Source organism: Anolis carolinensis, unplaced genomic scaffold (assembly GCF_035594765.1).
Source record: "Anolis carolinensis isolate JA03-04 unplaced genomic scaffold, rAnoCar3.1.pri scaffold_8, whole genome shotgun sequence".
Lineage (NCBI taxonomy): Eukaryota > Metazoa > Chordata > Lepidosauria > Squamata > Dactyloidae > Anolis > Anolis carolinensis.
Genome location: NW_026943819.1, coordinates 9,794,326 through 9,813,178, shown reverse-complemented (window position 1 = coordinate 9,813,178; position 18,853 = coordinate 9,794,326). Strand labels below are relative to the sequence as shown.

Genomic DNA, 18,853 nt, shown 5'->3' with positions numbered 1-18,853 from the left:
AGCCAAAGAGTCAGCATTGTCCATAGACACCTCCAAGGTCATGTGGCCATAGGCATGACTGCATGGAGCGCCGTTACCTTCCCGCCAGAGCAGTACCTATTGATCTACACACATTTGCATGTTTTCGAACTGCTAGGTTGGCAGGAGCTGGGGCTAACAGCGGGCGTTCATTCCGCTCCCAGGATTTGAACCTGGGACCTTCAGCAGCTCAGTGCTTTAATACACTGTGCCACCAGGGCCCCCGAGGTTGATCAGTATTCAAATATTGACGTTCGTCAGTTATGAACATTCCCAGCAATACAGAAAAATGAACATTTTCCCAAAGCAATTATGACAAAACCCATTAGAGTTTTGAGTTCTTCTGCCACAAGGAATACGCCAATAGAGAGATATGAGAACAAATGAAACGTGTATTACGGCTGTCACAAAATAGCGAACATGGAAAGAAAACTTACAAATATTTGTGTCCTACATGGAAAAGGCTATTTTAGCACATGGGGACTGTGATGGCATGCCCGAGCCTTTGGGAAAACTATGGTGCCTGGCTTTACTCGGGGGCTATTCTGTATACCTTCTATTAAGGTCAAGACCCTTAATTTATTTATTTATTTATTATTTATTTCCATCATTTCTATCCCGCCCTTCTCACCCGCAGGGACTCAGGGCGGCTTACAAAACTGGCAGAATTCGATGCCAATATACAACAATACAAAAGAATAAAACATAAGCAATTAAAAACAGATTTAAAATAATACAAAATACTTGAGCCATTCGTCCACAAAACCTTGTACATAAACCTTAGTCCAGACCGAGTCAAAACCAACTAAACTTATTCTTTGAACGCTTGCTCTCATAGCTAGCGATAGCATAGCCTTAACACACAAAGGTGCTTCAGGCAAGGTGAAAAGATAACCAAAATGAATTTACTGGGGAAAAGGAGGGAGAGAGAAAGGGAGGAAGAAAGGAAGGTAAGTAAATTAAACAAAGAGAGAGAAGGGAGGAAGGGAGGAAGACAGAAAGAAAAAGGGAGGGAGAAAAAAAGAAGGGAAGGAGGGCTGGTTCTTCTCTGCAACTTGTTAAGGAGGAAAAGTTCCATACTTTACAATGTGTTCATATTATTAACAATACATACAGAGAGTATGCATGTCATGTCAGTATCAGAATGATTTTTTGGGAGGATTTTTGACAAGATTCATCAAGCATTTCATTGAATAATGGCTATCTTTGGAGGTTTAATACAATGTTGCACACCTCTAATTCCTTCTTCCATTTCTCTCCAATTCAATAAACTGGAGAAAAAGAGAGAAGAGAATCCCGTTGGGATAATCACTACAGTTCCTATATTCCCCTACTCATTGTGGAACGTCGTGTCCTGCATTGAACCACCTTTATTGAAAAGTTACATTGAATCAATATATAGTAATACAGGCAAAAATAATTACAGCTCTCCGCGTGGTGTAAGACCTTAATCTGAAGCTCACAAACATTCAATAAAAAGTAGTGTGGACTGGGAAATAGGCTTTTGACAGCATGGCCTCAAAGGGGAGTGGGAGAAGAAGAGCTAAAAAGCCTTTGAGAACAAAAGTTAGGTTATAAGTGCCATTAATAACCACCATCCGTTCTATGCCAGGAGACAGGCCTTGCAGAGAATTGTACATTAAAAAGAGATATAGGAATGTATTCCTTCCAGTGACTAAAGGCACAGATTTAATAAAATAATGTTCATGGCACAACACCCCAGCCATGGAAAACACACTTCTATTGGCCCTGCAAGAGTCACAAGAGTTTTGGCCTCCCTTCGATGTGATATAAAAGAACCCTTTGAAAAGCAGGTGCTCTTAGTCATATCATAAGAAAAATAGCCCAAACCTCTGGCATCTGTTTTGAAGCAAATCAACAAATCAATCCTATCAGGTTTCCTCTCTAAGCTTGTTGATCTGAACTGAGTGTTCAAGACCATGTCTCCCCCAAATGCTTGATGTCATGGTTGGGATAGCTCACAACAAGATAGGCACTCCACAGTTAACACGGATGAAGTATTGTTCATCGAAAGATACCGTTTCAGACATTTCAGACATTCTTGCCAAGCCAGTTCCTAAAAACCATTTCCTGGGAAAGAAGGTAATAAGGAGTGTTGGAAGCAAAGAGGCATCAAGTACTACTTCTTATTTCTATCACAAGCTCATACTGTAATACAGGGGTCCCCAAACTAAGGCCCGGGGGCCGGATGCGGCCCTCCAAGGCCATTTACCTGGCCCCCGCCAAAGTCTGAAATGACTTGAAGGCACAACAACAATCCTACTTGATTATCTCATTGGCCAGAAGCAGGCCCACACTTCCCACTGAAATCCTGATAAGTTTACAGTATGTTGGTTAAAATTATTTTTATTTTTAAATATTGTATTGTTCTTTCATTTACTAATATTGTAAATGAAATATTGTAATGAATGATATGGTAATAATATAATATATTGTATATACATATAATATTGATAATAATAGTATAATGTAATACAATATAATATTTATTTATTTATAACAGTATTTCTACCCTGCCCTTCTCACCCAATAGGGGACTCAGGGTGGCTAATAATAATAATACAATATAATAATATTGTATAATATAATAATATTATTTATATATTATATATTAAATGTAATATTACTAATAATATTACGGTATAATGGTATAGTACAATATAGTAATATATAATGCTAATATTGGGCTATGCTAATAATATAATGTATTGTATGTACATACAACTTGTAAGCCGCTCTGAGTCCTCTTCGGGGTGAGAGAGGGTGGGGTATAAATGTATCAAATAAATAAATAATTGTTGCTGTTTTTTGTTTTGTTTTTTGGCACTACAAATAAGACATGTGTAGTGAGCATAGGAATTTGTTTGGTTTTTTTTTTCAAATGATAATTTGGCCCCTCAACAATCTGAGGGACCATGAATCGGCCCTCCACTTAAAAAGTTTGAGGACCCCTGCTGTAATAGCTCTATCACACTCTGCATAATATAGACACCCAATATTATACAGAAACTTTCAAGTAATCTTTAGAAGATTTGTCATTCCTTGTGCAAGGCTTACCTGAATCTGTTATGCTGTTTGCCATAAAAGGCCAGTTCACCCCAAATGAAGGGTCAATGTACTATGGTCAATGTTAGAGCTTCTATGCCAACTTTCCTGTCTGCTGTTCTGCCAGTTTTATTGTTTCCTGTTGATCAACATGATCGTGATGCATAACCGCTTCATTGTCCATTAAATACAATGACTGAGATTCTACATCACAGTCTACATTGCGTAATTTTACTAATACAGTCACAACAAAACACTCTTATAGAATTGTGAAAATACATATTGGCATTGGTGAGAATGCTCCAATGTACATTGGGCTCTTCTGATGCACATTTCTTGTGTATATAGGGCTCTTCCAATATTAATTTTGGTTGTGCCCCCACATTTCCTAGCCGGTGACTAGACCAGGCATGGGCAAACTATGGCCCTCGAGGTGTTTTGGACTTTATTTCCCAAATTCGCTTAAGCCCTGAGGCTGTTAGGAATTGTGAGAGTTGATGTCCAAACACCTGGAGGGCCAAGGTTTGCCCATGCCTGGATTAGACACATGCCGGAAAGATCCTCAATGCATATTGACACCCATTGCACATTTGGTTTTATTCTATTTCCCATACATGTAAGTCCACTGATGTAGACGCTAAGTCCCCATACTGAATTCCAGCCAACATCTTAATTGCCTGTTTCTGAATTACGGGGACATTCATTATTAAATTTATCTTGTTATTTCTCTTTCTACAGCACTATCTTATTATTAAAAACAAGGAAAAGGAAAATAATGCAAGGAAGCCAGAATAAAATCCCCACCCCACCCCCAGGAACAGAAACTGACATTGGAGCAATTCAAGGGGGGGATTAAGAAGCTATTCATAACTAATCTCCCATCCATGATCAACAGGAAGCAATAAAATGGCCTGGACCTGCCAACTGGAAGTGTTGCTGAATGGGACTTACTTGTGAATAAATATTATGAATGGATCTTGCAATGGGGAAGGAGATTGTTGGGTGATATAGCTCTAGCTTTCCTAGAATATTTTCAGAGTGGTGGTTGTGTTTCCAAATATGGAGAGGAAAAATATCTCACGTGTATATATATCCCTGTGTATCTCATCAACTGAACAGTTGGTGAGTTAGTGCCTCCATTAGAAAGCATCCTTTTTAAGATGGGATAAAATGCTCTATGGCATTCATCGATTTATATTGATCCACAGAAGCAAATTCACATTTTGTCATTGTAGTTATCCAAAAAATGAACTTGTGACCACAAATTTGCCTGTTTACCTGATCCCATTTGAGCTGGATTTATCTAAGAGTTCCTCCAAACCAATTTGTGCAAATGAGGCAATGTGGCCAATTTTTAAGAATTTTTGGTACTAGTTTTATTATATTATATTTCAGGCAAATGTTGCTGAATTCTAAGGGGGGGGGGGTATTCCTCTGGATTCAGACCAGAGAAGGATCAAGACATCTTCTGTGGACAGAAAGCTCTGCTTACATAAAAAGCACTTCTGCAATTTTATGGGAACAGATTCATTAAATCTATCAGAATTTGCAAAATCAACACTTATGAAAGTCTCACTAGTCAAACAGATATACTATTATTGGGTTCTGAATTGGACTTAGGTCTGAATGTGAATTGAGGAATGTGTTGTTTTAGAATCAGGCATATATGTTTGACATGATCATTGTATGTACTACAGGACTGTAAATAGTAATTTATTAATTTATTAATAAACAATTCAATGCAACGAAACAAGAGGTGTATCTTCTGATCTGCCTGTTCCACCAAGCAACCTTGTGGCCAGTTTCTGGAGTTTCAGAAATGTTTTCAAAGAAAACACTAAAGCAAAGCTCATTACAGTTATTTGAGCAGGAAGAAACTAGGGCAAAGATTCCCAACCTTTTTTTGACCAGGGACCACTTTCCAACATCAGTACCAAAAGGGTTACAAAACAGTTTTTGGTCAACTTTAGATTCGGTTTGGTTATTTGGGGTGCTGATTAAGAAAATTGCATTGAATAGGCCCCATCAGCTCTGGTTTCTGATACAGAACATATGCCATCCAGTAGTTGCCATCTTCTCGCCCATAGAAAACCATATTTAATAATTTAGAGCTGATGTGGTCTATCCAATGCAATTTTCTGAATCAGCACCCCAAATAACACAGGAACAGGCCTAAAACGAAGACACCAAGAAACAAAAATTTTGGTTGGGCTGTGGTATTATCCGTAGTAGTAATGGTGAGGCCGCGGACCATTTTTTAGTTCTCATGGACCACAGGTGGTACATGGACCAAAACTTGGGAACCACTGAACGAGGGGTATCTATAGATAAATGGAGGATTTGGGGAAATATCAAAAGGCACTGGGTTGTGGATAAGGATATCAACAGGGCTGTTGTATGTTTTCCGGGCTGTATGACCATATTCCAGAAGTATTCTCTCTTGACGTTTCGCCCACATCTATGGCAGGCATCCTCAGAGGTTGTTTCTCAGTTTCTCCATACCTCACAACTTTTGAGGATGGCGGCCATAGATGTGGCCAAAACGTCAGGAGAGAATACTTCTGGAACATAGCTATACAGCCCAGAAAACATACAACAGCCCTGTGATCCCGGCCATGAAAGCCTTCGACAACACAAGGATATCAACACCTGGAGCCAAATCCATCATATGCGATATGTCTGTATACATTTTTCTGTTTCAAAAGACATCAAAATGTTAATAATATTCATTTTCATTTTCAGCTATGACTGGTCTTGTTGTCCCTCCAATGTAAAAGAAGAGGAACTGCTGGAGCCTCTTCCCCTCCTTTTCTTTCCTTATTTTTTTTACAGCAGAAAAACAAAACAAAAACAAACTACTTGTTGTTATGGAGCACTAAAAAGGAGGGGTGAAAACCCAACAAAGCACTACTTGCTGTATGTCTGGTGGAAGCCATGTGCAGAAGGACAAGGAGAACATTTGATGGATTGGGCACGCTAGGAGGCTTCCTTCGCCTGTTCCAGGTTCATCCACACTTTACATCGACATCCAAGAACATAAAAAGCAGAAACTGGCTACGATACCTGTGTATGCACTGTCTAATCTATAAGAATGAGTACAAGTTTCTTACGTTTTTAAGATACTCAAGGGAGGAACATTTATAAGACACTCAACGGAGGAACACATTGGCCAACCATTCAAGCTTGATATTTTCGATACTCTTTGTTTTACTTTGTAAAGGGGGGAAAAAAGTTGAAGTTCTATTTTCTATGGAGCCTTTCAGATACCAATTTAGTTTATGCAGAAAAAAAAAAGAAATAAATCATAAAACAGGGTACCAGCACGGAAGACTTTCTTATAAAACTGAGACGAATGGTGGAACATGGATGTATGTGTGTATTTGCTTATAGTTTAATCTCTTTTAAAATGGGAAAAAATGTAAGATGTTTTACAATTATTTAAATAAATAAACTTGTAAGTTATTGTATGTAGAGGTAGAAATGGAAGACTTTGGGGGAGGAGACTTTTTCTTCCGTCTCCTGTTGTACAATGAACAGCAAAAAGGACACAAAAATGATGCAAAAATGCAGCAACGAGCTCTTAAAGCTACAATCCTGTCTTCACTTCTCTCCTGCTCCTTATTGAACCATGTACAAGAATGTCTTAAATTGTTCATGAAGGACTCATCCACAAGCTTTTATACACATAATGGTATATATACATATATATATATAAATATAGGACAGTAGTTAATGTATGAATATTATACACTTTTTCATCTTTTGATTCAATTTAAGGTATCAGGTACGGATGTAAGCTGTCGGGTTTCATACATCCTATTGGTAACTATGTGACATGTATGAGATTTTTTAATCAGGTTTTTTTTTGTGTGATACTGTCATTACTATTCAGGTTGCAATTTGAGCAAGAGGAAATGGGGAAAGAGTCTCCAGTCAGTTGGTTTTTTTATATAGCAAACACAAAATCTGCATAGGCTGTAAAGAGTTTTGGTGCTCACATACAAACACTGACAGTTCCAGATTAACTAATGACCAATACTGGTTTGGAAGATGACAGTCAGTAATCCCTGCTGCAATCCTGCATAGCTCATTGCAGCCTAGCGATTTCTCATATGGAACTACACTACAATGGGCTTCTTACTATTTCCAGGATCTGTCATAGAGCCACTGATACTCCCTATCCATGGTCATTCTGGATAATGTGGGTGAATCCCGTCATCTACCAAAGACTTCCAGAAGGTCTCATCCAATGAAATGATCATTTGAAGTCTAACTACAGCAGTGGTTCCCAACCTTTGGGCCTCCAGGTATTTTGGACTTCAACTCCCAGAAATCCCAGCTATCTCACCAACTCTTAGGAACTATGGGAGCTGAAGTCCAAAACATCTGGAGGCCCAAAGGTTGGGAACCACTAAACTACACAGACGCAGCCAAATACTTTGGTCACCCTTCCTTGCTCTCCTCCTGCCAAAAGTGGCCAAGAGTAAGAGTCTTTGGTGACTCTAAAGCATGCTTGGAAGGAAGTACAGTAGAGTCTCACTTATCCAACATGAGGGATTAAGGAAAAGCCTATTCAACATCAAATTAGGTTAAAAAGGTAAAGGTTTTCCACTGACGTTAAGTCCAGTCGTGACCGACTCTGGGGTTTGGTGCTCATCTCCATTTCTAAGCTGAAGAGCCGGCGTTGTCCGTAGACACCTCCAAGGTCATGTGGCTGGCATGACTGCATGGAGCGCCCTTACCTTCCCGCCGGAGTTGTACCTATTGATCTATTCACTTTTTTGCATGTTTTTAAACTGCTAGGTTGGCAGGAGCTGGGGCAACAGCGGGCGCTTATTCCGCTCCTGGGATTTGAACCTGGGACCTTTTGGTCCGCAAGTTCAGCAGCTCAGCGCTTTAACACACTGTGCCACCAGAGGTTATGATTTTACAAATTAAGCACCAAAACATCATGTTATACAACAAATTTGACAGAAAAAGTAGTTCAATACACAGTAATGTTATGTTGTAATTACTGTATTTACAAATTTAGCACCAAAATATTATGATGTATTGAAAACATTGACTACAAAAATGCCTTGGATAATCCAGAACCTTGGATTAGCAAGTCTTGGATAAGTGAAACTCTACTGTACCAACTTCTTCAATGATCAAAAATGTACATATTATGGAGATATACAGTCAACTTACACATATACATACCACTAACAAGATGATAGCCACTATGTCCTACTTGGGTTGAGGGTTGGAGCATTGTTAAAAGGTAGTTCTGGTTTTGTCCATGTTCATAATTGATTGTTGACAGTCATTACATTTCAGAAACCATGCAGGAGCAGCAATAAATAAAACCTCTGTCCAGAATTAGAATTAGAATATTCACTTGGCTCCCTGGTGAACCAATAATTTCCAGGGCTTTGACACAATACTTTTGGGATTTAGAATCAAAAGGTCTGGATTGTAAAAATCTGTTTGGATGGAAGAACATGTACATGCAAAGAACACATGTTATGAGACCTATTGAAAGAAATCAGCCCCAATTTGGGGCAACTATCCCTAGATATTCAGAAAGAATGTCATGAATGTGCTGATCTTTACTTTCCCCCGTCACTGGTAAGAGCTATTGGAAGTTGGTATCTTCTCTAAAACCTTTTTTTAAAAGCCTTCTGCTGCTGTCATTGTAACTGTCTCTATTGGAGTCCCGTATGTTGATAATATGCCTATAAAATCTATTGAACACTTAATGGCTTTTTACAATATACTATTTATATATGTACCCGTATTTTAAGGTGAAACCCAAACTTCTGTGTACCCAGTAAGGGTAACTGTGTTTTTCAGGGGAATAAAACAGTAGTGTTTTCCCATGACAATTGTTTGTGGAAGTTCATGACCAACAGAATGAAAAGGGACAATAAAAAGGCAGGATTTACGTGTGATGATGCATAATGCTCTGCCTATAGAGTTTCATGTTGTTGGCATCAAAAAGTGGAAGGAAAGTGTGGGGACTGAGCAACAACCCACTTCCATGTGAATTGAAAACTATAATGGGGTTAAGAGGCAGTCCCATGTCTTGGGTCCCACACCTCCATCCTCTCCCCAAATAGTAGCAGATACCATCTCATATTATGTTGTGATATTTCACTGATCTGTCGCTTCTTGAATAGAATCTGAAGCAGCCATGGTCCAAAACTCCAGTGTCCCCAGTAGACAATAAAACCTATTTGAATGACAGTCTAGGAAACCTAAAAGGAGTCATCCAACACTAGTGTCTTTCCCCGCTTCCCTTCTTTTCCTGTGACAACATGCTCCTAAGCCTTGATATCTGACTGACCTTTATAAATCTTCCTCAAGACTAAGGATGCGGCTCCCAGGGAATTTGTTAATAAAACATTGGAGCTTTTTCTTAAGGGCTGACATGCAAGGAGATAATTACTTTTCTGTATCTGGCTAGCAGGAATAATTCCTGTCTTGCATATTCCCTGTGCTCACGGTATGGAGCTACGGACTCAAAATATGAAGAAATACGGGATTGTTGAAAGTTAGGCAAGAAAAGGGTAATCTTATTTTGTGACTAACAAAATGTTGGTGGCCTCCATAAAGCCTTGAGGAATCCCATAGCTAGGATTGCCATATTACAACTGCTCAAACCCGGTCAAATCAAACTCATGCACAAGCCTAGAAAGGAGCACGTTTTCACTTTTGCAAATGCATATAAGTGGCTTCATAAGGTAAAAGGTAAAGGTTTCCCCTGACGTTAAGTCCAGTCGTAACCGACTCTGGAGGTTGGTGCTCATCTCCATTTCTAAGCCAAAGAGTTGTCCATAGACATCTCCAAGGTCATGTGGCTGGCATGACTGCATGGAGTGCCGTTAACTTCCCGCCGGAGTGGTACCTATTGATCTACTCACATTTCCATGTTTTCAAACTGCTAGGTTGGCAGGAGCTGGAGCTAACAGCAGCCGCTCATTCCGCTCCTGAGATTTGAACCTGGGACCTTTTAGTCCACAAGTTCAGCAGCTCAGCGCTTTAATACACTGTGCCACCAGGGGCCCCCTAAATATTGGACTAAAACCAGATCATATTGATATGGAAAATGTCAGCTTCTACTGACTCTATTGAATTCTGATCCTATCTGTGAGCAGAAAAAACCTTTCAATTTGGCAAATACACTGGAAAATGTGTTATTGAAGGCTTTTATGGCTGGAATCACTGGATTATTGTGAGTTTTCCAGGCTGTATGGCCATGTTCCAGAAGCATTTTTTCCTGATGTTTCACCCACATTTGTGGCAGGCATCCTCAGAGGTGTGAGCTCTGAGGATGCCTGCCATAGATGTGGGTGAAACGTCAGGAGAGAATGCTTCTGGAACATGCCCATACAGCCTGGAAAACTCACAGCAACACACTAGAGTAGGGGTCCCCAAACTTTTTAAGCAGAGGGCCGGTCCACAATCCTTCAGACTGTTGAGGGGCCGAATTATCATTTGAAAAAAAAATACAAACAAATTCCTATGCATACTGCACATGTCTCATTTGTAGTACAACAACAACAACAATAAAAGAACAATAAAATATTTAAAAATGAAAACAATTTTAAGCAACACAAACCTATTAGGATTTCAATGGAAAGTGTGGGCCTGCTACTGGCCAATGAGATAGTCAAGTTAATTAGGATTGTGGTTGTTGTTGTGTGCCTTCAAGTCATGTCAGACTTTGGCCGAGCCTAAGTCTAAAATTAATTATTTATTTACTGCATTTATTTACTGCATTTATATCCCATCCTTCTCACTCCGAAGGGGAATCAGACAGCTGTATGTACATACAATATATTATATTATTAGCATAACACAATATTAGCATTATATATTACTATATTGAACTATACCACTATACTATTATATAATATGTAATATATAACATATAATTAATATTATTATATGGTATTACTATTAGTATTATATTGTATAACATAATATTATTATCAATATTATATGTATATACAATATATTATATTATTAAAACTGATATAAAATATTATATTATAAAACTGAGGGCGGGGGCCAGGTAAATGACCTTGGAGGGCCGCATCCGGCCCCCGGGCCTTAGTTTGGGGACCCCTGCACTAGAGAATAATGAAATCCTGCACAGTGACACTGTCTTATTCTCTATTTCAATTTGGGAATGATCAATTGCATGCATACTAATCCCATGGCTTATTTACTATCTGAACCGGGGTTCCCGAGAAGGGCAAGGGGAGATTTGCCAGTGGGTTGTGGAAAACACTATTTATCCAAAGGATTTAGTACTCTTCCAGTTGATGCCCTTTTTCCATCAGATTAGCAATGCGCTTTGGCTAGGCTTTCCTTCCATATCCTGGTCAAAACGGAAGCTGTCCTTGGTGAGCCCTTGGTGGGCTTTGCAATGGCAAGGTGTTGCCTCCATGTCATGGCTCATCTGTCTACACCCTTTTCGAGCAGCTCCACAGCTGTTGGTTTAATCTAGTTCTGCCAGCAGAGTTAATGAGACACTTCCCCATCCATCGCTTGGCCTGATTAAAGCCCTTTAGATCCTCTCCTCCTCAGCAGCTGTAGGTTATCACCGAGTTAAATATTTTAACTGTTCTGTCAGTCCCCTCGCTGTCCCCCACAAGTGGCTGAAGGAAAGGCTACTGTTTCACCACTGATTAATGTGGAATGTAAGTCTGACCAAAACAAACTCTTAGAGATATGAGGGTGAAAGCAAGCAAAGGTTGGGATAGAAAGAAAACAGGGCAGGAGAGAAGGGGGTTTTGCAGGTATTTCGGGACCAAACTAAACAAACATCCATGAGCACCAATGGGACAGTTTCTGGGACTGTGAGAACTGAGATTGCAGGATTTATCCGTTTTAAACCTTTTCCATCTTAGCAACTAGTGAAATCCAAATGAACTACAGTGTTCCCTCACTACTTCACTATTTGCAGATTCACTGTTTCACGGTTCTTTGGTAAACTCTAAAAGACTATTATAAATAATAAAAAATTACAATTTACAGCCTAAAGAAGGGATGAAGTAGAAGCCGAAGGGAGAGAAAAGGAGCCCAAGCAGCAACAGGAGGAGAAGGAGGCAATTTATCAACATATGATTGGTTGATAAAGATTTAAAATAGTGAATAACTACTAAAATAATGTATAAATATTAAAATAAATATAGCATCCCTACTTTGTGGATTTTCATTTATTGCGGGTGGTCCTGGAACCTAACCCCAGTGATAAGTGAGGGAACACTGTATAACACTGGTTAACACACATTTTGGTGTCTTAATTACTAACCCTGTTTCTGGATGTATTCGGTTGGCTGTTTACAAAAATGCCACCAATTCTACTCTGTTAGCTCTAGTTTTTGAGATACAGAACATAGGTCATCAGTCAGTTGCCATCTGCTCATTCATTAAAAACCCATTATAACAATATCTAAGAAACTAGAGCTGATGCAGTCTACATCCAATGTAATTTTCTGAATTGGCACTCCAAATAACCCAGGAACAGGCCTGAAAACCAAGTCACCGATAAAAGTGTTTTTTGTTAGGCTGTGAATCTGCCTTGCTCTCATTTGCTTCATCAATCACACAGCACTCTTTTGAGATGTTTCTGCATTCAAGTGAATTTGGGGCAGAAAATAATGTGCAAAATTATATAAACTTTTAAATAGAATGTGTATTATGAAGTTGAGCGCCCGCTGTTAGCCTCAGCTCCTGCCAACCTAGCAGTTTGAAAACATGGAAATGTGAGTAGATCAATAGGTACCGCTCCGGCAGGAAGGTAACGGCGCTCCATGCAGTCATGCCGGCCAAATGACCTTGGAGATGTCTATGGACAATGCTGGCTCTTCGGCTTAGAAATGGAGATGAACAACAACCCCCAGATTCGGTCATGACTGGACTTAATGTCAGGGGGAAACCTCTACCTTTACCTTACTAGTCCAATATTTAAATACATTATTGGAGATGTTGAATCTTCCCATTCACAATATGTTCACCACCTTGGATAGCTCCATTGAAGCTTTGACTAAACCCCAGAGTGCACTCACTGCTACATATCTAAAGTAATCACAATTATGCATTGAATTAGTTTGTTTGGTATCAACAAAAGGGAAATGCATTGTTAGGGAATGCTTTGTCCAAAGCTAATGAAATAAATAGGGTTTAATTATTTTTAAATGGCCTTCCTACCCGAACTAAGGCTTTGTATTCCATGGTTATAGCTTACAAAGCAAACATCTCGTTTTCAGAAGTTGGTTGCATTTTGAACTCGAGTTAGAGCTTATCTCTCCATGAGAAGACTTCTGATGTTTTGGAAACATTTTAGTTTGTAAGCAACAGGAAGAAAGAGCAGTGGGGGAAATCAATTCTCTGTTTATTTGTATGCCTCCATGGCAGAGCTAATGAATCCTTAAGCAGCTGACATCAAAGACTGAGTCTCTCTGAAGTTAAAGAGTCTATTAATCATCATTTTAAACTGATTTTTAATACCCTTCTGATATAAGCAACACAGAGAGAGAAAGGAGGCGAGGAAAATCTGATTGTTTTAAAACACATTCTGTTTGTTTGGGTTTCAGATCTCACAGCATATCCTCCATGGTCCCCTCTTTGCCTCTGCATCTCAGTTTCATTTTCCATTGGGTATTGTTTATTTAACTGGACTTAGCACTTGAAATGGTTTAAGTGACCATGCTAGTTTTCACAGTAAGCAATGAATACATGTTCATAATACATAGTGGCATTATTCAGCCTTTGCAGATCACCATCAGATTGAGACATGCATTAAGTAGCACAAATGTATGGGGCACTAGCATTATAGGTTTAAAAAACCACCTATGTTAGGCCTTTCCATCACAGTCTCAATCCAACAATCCCTTGGTGTAATGTAAATATCTGCATCCGGATCTATATAGCATTGAGCCATATTTCCTCCCCTGCTTTACTATAAAGGCTCCAAGACCATCTTGTACATCAGTCTTGACTAACAAAATTGGGAGGCAAGCTCCCCCTCTATTCTGCCTTGGTTAGACCACACCTGGAATACTGTGTCCAATTCTGGGCACCGCAGTTGTTGTGTGCTTTCAAGTCATGCCTCACTTATGGGCTTATATGTTTTTCTGGATCTGAGTGTGACTCACCCAAAGTCACTCAGTGGGTTTCCATGGCCAAGTGAGGAATCAAACATTGGTTTCCAGAGTTATAGGCCAATGCCCAAATCTCGATACTTCCAAATCTCGATACTTCCAATTGTATCTCACCTCAAATTCTGCTTCACCAGTATTAAGCCAACTGGTTCATTCTGCTTGGTTAAAATCTGCTGGAGATATCTGGAGGCGACAATTAACATACGGGTGAATGTCCTAGAAGGTTGAGATTGTCTTTGATTATATTTGTGGCTCAAACTGAGGCAGTTGCTAATGGAACAGTTGCTGTTTTGTTGACAGAACATTAATTACTTGATCTTAGGACTTGGTAATTGCACAGCCCCCACCCTTTGTATACATCACTAATTACATTAGCAATTATATGGCATTTTAAAGACAAAGAAATGACTGCAGCAAATGCAGTGTCAGGAGTAACCCTGCTGGCATGCTTCCATCCAATTCTTTATGTTTCTAGGAACTGTATCAAGATAAGACCACTTGGTGTAAGATAGAATCAAAGAATCATGGAGTTGGAAGAGACCTCATGGATCATCCAGTTCAACCCCCAGCCACGAAGCAGGAAAATTGCATTCAAAGACCCCCCCCCCCCAAACAGATGGCCAACCAACCTCCTTTTAAAAGCCTCCAAAGAAGGAGCCTCCACCACACTCTGGGGCAGAGACTTCTACTGCTGAACAGCTCTCAAAGTTAGGAAATTGTGTTGTCGAAGGCTTTCATGGCTGGGATCACAGTTTTGTTGTATGTTTTCTGGGCTGTATGATCATGTTCTAGAGCAGGGGTCCCCTAACTAAGGCCCGGGGGCCGGATGCGGCCCATCGAAGCCATTTATCCGGCCCCCAGAGCACAAGGGCAGAAGGGGGTTGGGCTAAATGACCCAAGGGGTCTCTTTTTCTCTTACAACCCTTATTATTATTATTATTATTATTATTATTATTATTATTATTATTATTATTATTATTAACATTGAGGCTGGGTGGACATCTGTCAGGGGCAATACTAATGGCTTTTGGTGCCATTAGAAGGGGATAGGACTAAATGGCCCAAGGGGTCTCTTCCAACCCTCTTTATTATTATCATCATCATCATCATCATCATCATCATCATCATCATCATCATCAACATTGAGGCTCTTAAACCCCAGTTTAAGGCTCTTCCCATGACCTTGTAGCACCTTAACTTCCTTCTTGTTTACAAGTTCCACTCAGTGCACTTTGCCCAGCTCATTTTATGTTTTTATTGCTGTGTTTCTCAAGTGTTTTATAATGATTGTGATTTTTGATGCCTTTTAAATTTATTTCTGTGTTTTTGTATTTGATATTATTGTACGTTGGTTTTATATCTGTAAGCCGCCCCGAGTCCCTCTGGGGAGATGGTGGCGGGGTACAAAAATAAAATTATTATTATTATTATTATTATTATTATTATTATTATTATTATTATTAACATTGAGGTTGGGTGGCCATCTGTCAGGGATGCTTTGCTTGTGCTTTCAGTGCACAAAGGCAGAAAGGGATTGGACTCAATGGCCCAAGGGGTCTCTTCCAACCCTATTATTATTATTATTATTATTATTATTATTATTATTATTATTATTATTATTATTATTAACATTGAGGTTGGGTGGCCATCTGTCAGGGATGCTTTGCTTGTGCTTTCGGTGCACAAAGGCAGAAGGGGATTGGACTCAGTGGCCCAAAGGGTCTCTTCCAACCCTCTTTCTTCTTATTATTATTATTGTTATTATCATTATTATTATTAATTATTATTGCTCGGTGGCCAACTATAGTCTGGCCCTCCAACGGTCTGAAGGATCGTGAACTGGCCCCCTGTTTAAAACGTTTGGAGGCCCCTGTTCTAGAAGTATTCTCTCCTCACGTTTCACCCACATCTATGGCAGGCATCCTCAAAGGTTGTGAGGTATGGAGAAACTAAGCAGGGAAGGTTTATATATATCTGTGGAAAGTCCAGGGTGAGAGAAGAACTCTTGTCATTTGGAGGCCAGTGTGAATGTTGTAGTTGGCAGGAGCTGGAGCTAACAGCAGCCGCTCACGCCGCTCCCGGGGTTTGAACCTGGGACCTTTCGGTCTCCAGCTCAGTGCTTTAATGCACTTCGCCACCGGGGCTCCTATTCTCAAGAATAAGCTGACCCAAATATAAGCCAACCAGGACCCCCACCCGAGTTTAAGTCAAGGGGGGCTTTTTCAGACTTAAAAAAGGGCTGAAAAACTAGGCTTATACTCGACTATATACAGTATTTGCATTTGTGTAATGTTGTTGTTTTTGTTGTAATATTGCTTAACACATTGCTCCACTGCAGCCCTCATATCTTACTGGGGTACATTTCCTGCATTCTTCACTACTGGGGCTTCTGGGAGATAAAATAATCATTCCTAAGAACATCTAGGTTATCTAAAGTCAGGAATCACTGTTTCAATCCAATATGAACATATTTCTTATTTTCTGTGGCTCCCATGCAGCTATACAAACTTTCTGCATTGTCTTAGCAGCAGTAATAGGTAGTGGCCCTAAATGACCTTCGAAGGAGCTGTCCAATGTGCTGAAACCCATCCATACCTTCAGTTTAGCAGAAATCTTAAAAAATTGGACTAAAACCTGCTCCAAGCCCTTATGCCAAGGAACGGCAGAAGCTTTCTCCATTAATACAGGCGGTGTTCTCTATGTCCACATGTTTCTATACAAAGATTCATTTGTTCTGAAATTATTATGGCTCCTAAGTTGGTACCTTTCCAATTGTGCATTCAAAGAGTTCGCCACCCCCAAATCAAACACATGTTTATGTGACAGTGATACAGTTGCAGAAATGCCACTGCTGTACCAACTACAGTTGTTATTTACACACAGCTATGGCATTCATATGTCATAGAACACTTTAAGCCATATGCTAGTTGTTTCATTTATATATGGCAGTTTTGGCAGGGACTACCTCTGATTAACAACATTTAGCAAAGAAATGTTGTGGTGAACTATGCTGTTTGTTCACACTGCATGCCAACTCTTTTGAGCGACTCCCATTTTCCAAGACTTCCCTTTCCTTTTTTACTGTTGGCAGCGATGCGAGATTATTCATAAATTGGGATCGACAAAAGATCTGATTCAATGTGCATTAATAAATGATGACATACTATGAGCAAAGCTACAGAATGAATTATGTAAAATCAAGCAGTGGAGATGGGGAGGGGACAGACGGATATTATCAATTTACAATTTGATAAAACAGATATAGGAGCTTGTTCTGGAGCAATCTACAATGGGATATTTCTCCTTACCCCATAACTACAAAATTTAGTCTGGAACCTTTGATGAGGGACTTTGTCAAAAGCTTTGAGAAAATCCAATGATTCCTAAACTACTCTGATCATGACACAGCACAGAAGACAGCTTCATGTCTCCAGTTGAGATTTCCTGTAAGTTTCATCTATGTATTAAATATCACAGGAAACATGATGTCCTCTGGAACACCATAGGTAAATTGGCATCCTCAAAGTTATTTTCCAAAGGGAGATGACAACCTCACAATCCAATAGTCCCAATTAGAGTAGACTTGTTGAATCCATAGAATTGACCTATGTGATGAAACATCATTCAACGAGAGCAGACCTGTTGAATCCATAGGATTTACCTATGTCAGCGGTTCCCAGCCTTCCCTGCTGAACCTTATATGCACACATGCAAATCTGCTTGTATTTATATTGAGATATTCAAATGTGTGCATATACGGTTCAGTGCATGACAGAGTGATTTAAAAAAACAACAACTTTCCACTGAATGTCCTCCATCTGCTCTCCGTCTTGTTCCAATACAGAGGTAGCCTGAGAGGATGGCGGGGGCCAAATCCTGAGACTGACAGGTCCATGTGGGGACCTGCACTCAGGTCCTGGGATTTTTTAACCCCGCATTTTCATGCTGTCTGGAAGCAACCAATGTCTTGACCAACCAAGACATTGTGGCCAAACAGAACTAAACAGTTGCATCCTTTAGGAGACAAGTAATTGTAAAATCAGGGGCCCCTGATGGCACAGTGTGTTAAAGTGCTGGGCTGCTGAACTTGTGGACCTAAAGGTCCCAGGTTCAAATCCTGGGAGCGGAATGAGCGCCTGCTATTATCCCCAGCTCCTGCCAACCTAGCAGTTCAAAAACATGCAAATGTGAGTAGATCAATAGGTACCACTCCGGTGGGAAGGCAACAGCACTCCATGCAGTCATGCCAGACCTTGGAGATGTCTATGGACAACACCGGCTCTTTGGCCTAGAAATGGAGATGAGCACCATGTCAGAGTGTGACAGAAGCTTTGAAGCTTTGGAGCACAGAAGAATGGACACTTTGAGACTTCAGTAAAATCAAACATATAGCTTTACTGAGTAGAGCAAATATACAGCACACACTAGCATTGATATCCAACGTAACAGACAGAAAACAAGACAAAAGACACTGAAGCAAGAGGAATAAACGAAATGTTATCTCTGAATCCTCCCTACGAGTTCCAGGCACACTCAGGGTCACATCTTCACAGTTCATTAAAGGCTTGACTGATTAACCCTTTCAGTGTCAATACACTCTCTTCTGATTTTTT

At 39.8% G+C, this 18,853-nt stretch overlaps 1 protein-coding gene and 1 long non-coding RNA gene across 5 annotated transcripts in view; one reads left to right on the top strand and one right to left on the bottom strand.

The window, feature by feature from the left end:
• ebf2 (EBF transcription factor 2) overlaps nucleotides 1-8,951 on the top strand; it is a 237,313-nt gene extending 228,362 nt beyond the window's left edge. For 2 of the 3 annotated variants that reach the window (XM_062960844.1, XM_062960847.1), the window contains one exon: nucleotides 5,827-8,951. In XM_062960844.1, the coding sequence (XP_062816914.1) occupies nucleotides 5,827-5,858 (32 nt within the window). In that variant the 3' untranslated portion in view covers nucleotides 5,859-8,951. Of the gene's footprint in view, nucleotides 1-3,822; nucleotides 4,838-5,826 lie in introns of those variants that run through there. The other variant, XM_062960846.1, reaches the window with a different exon arrangement.
• LOC103280530 (uncharacterized) overlaps nucleotides 1-18,853 on the bottom strand; it is a 118,847-nt gene that overhangs the window by 22,399 nt on the left and 77,595 nt on the right. The window lies entirely within an intron of this gene.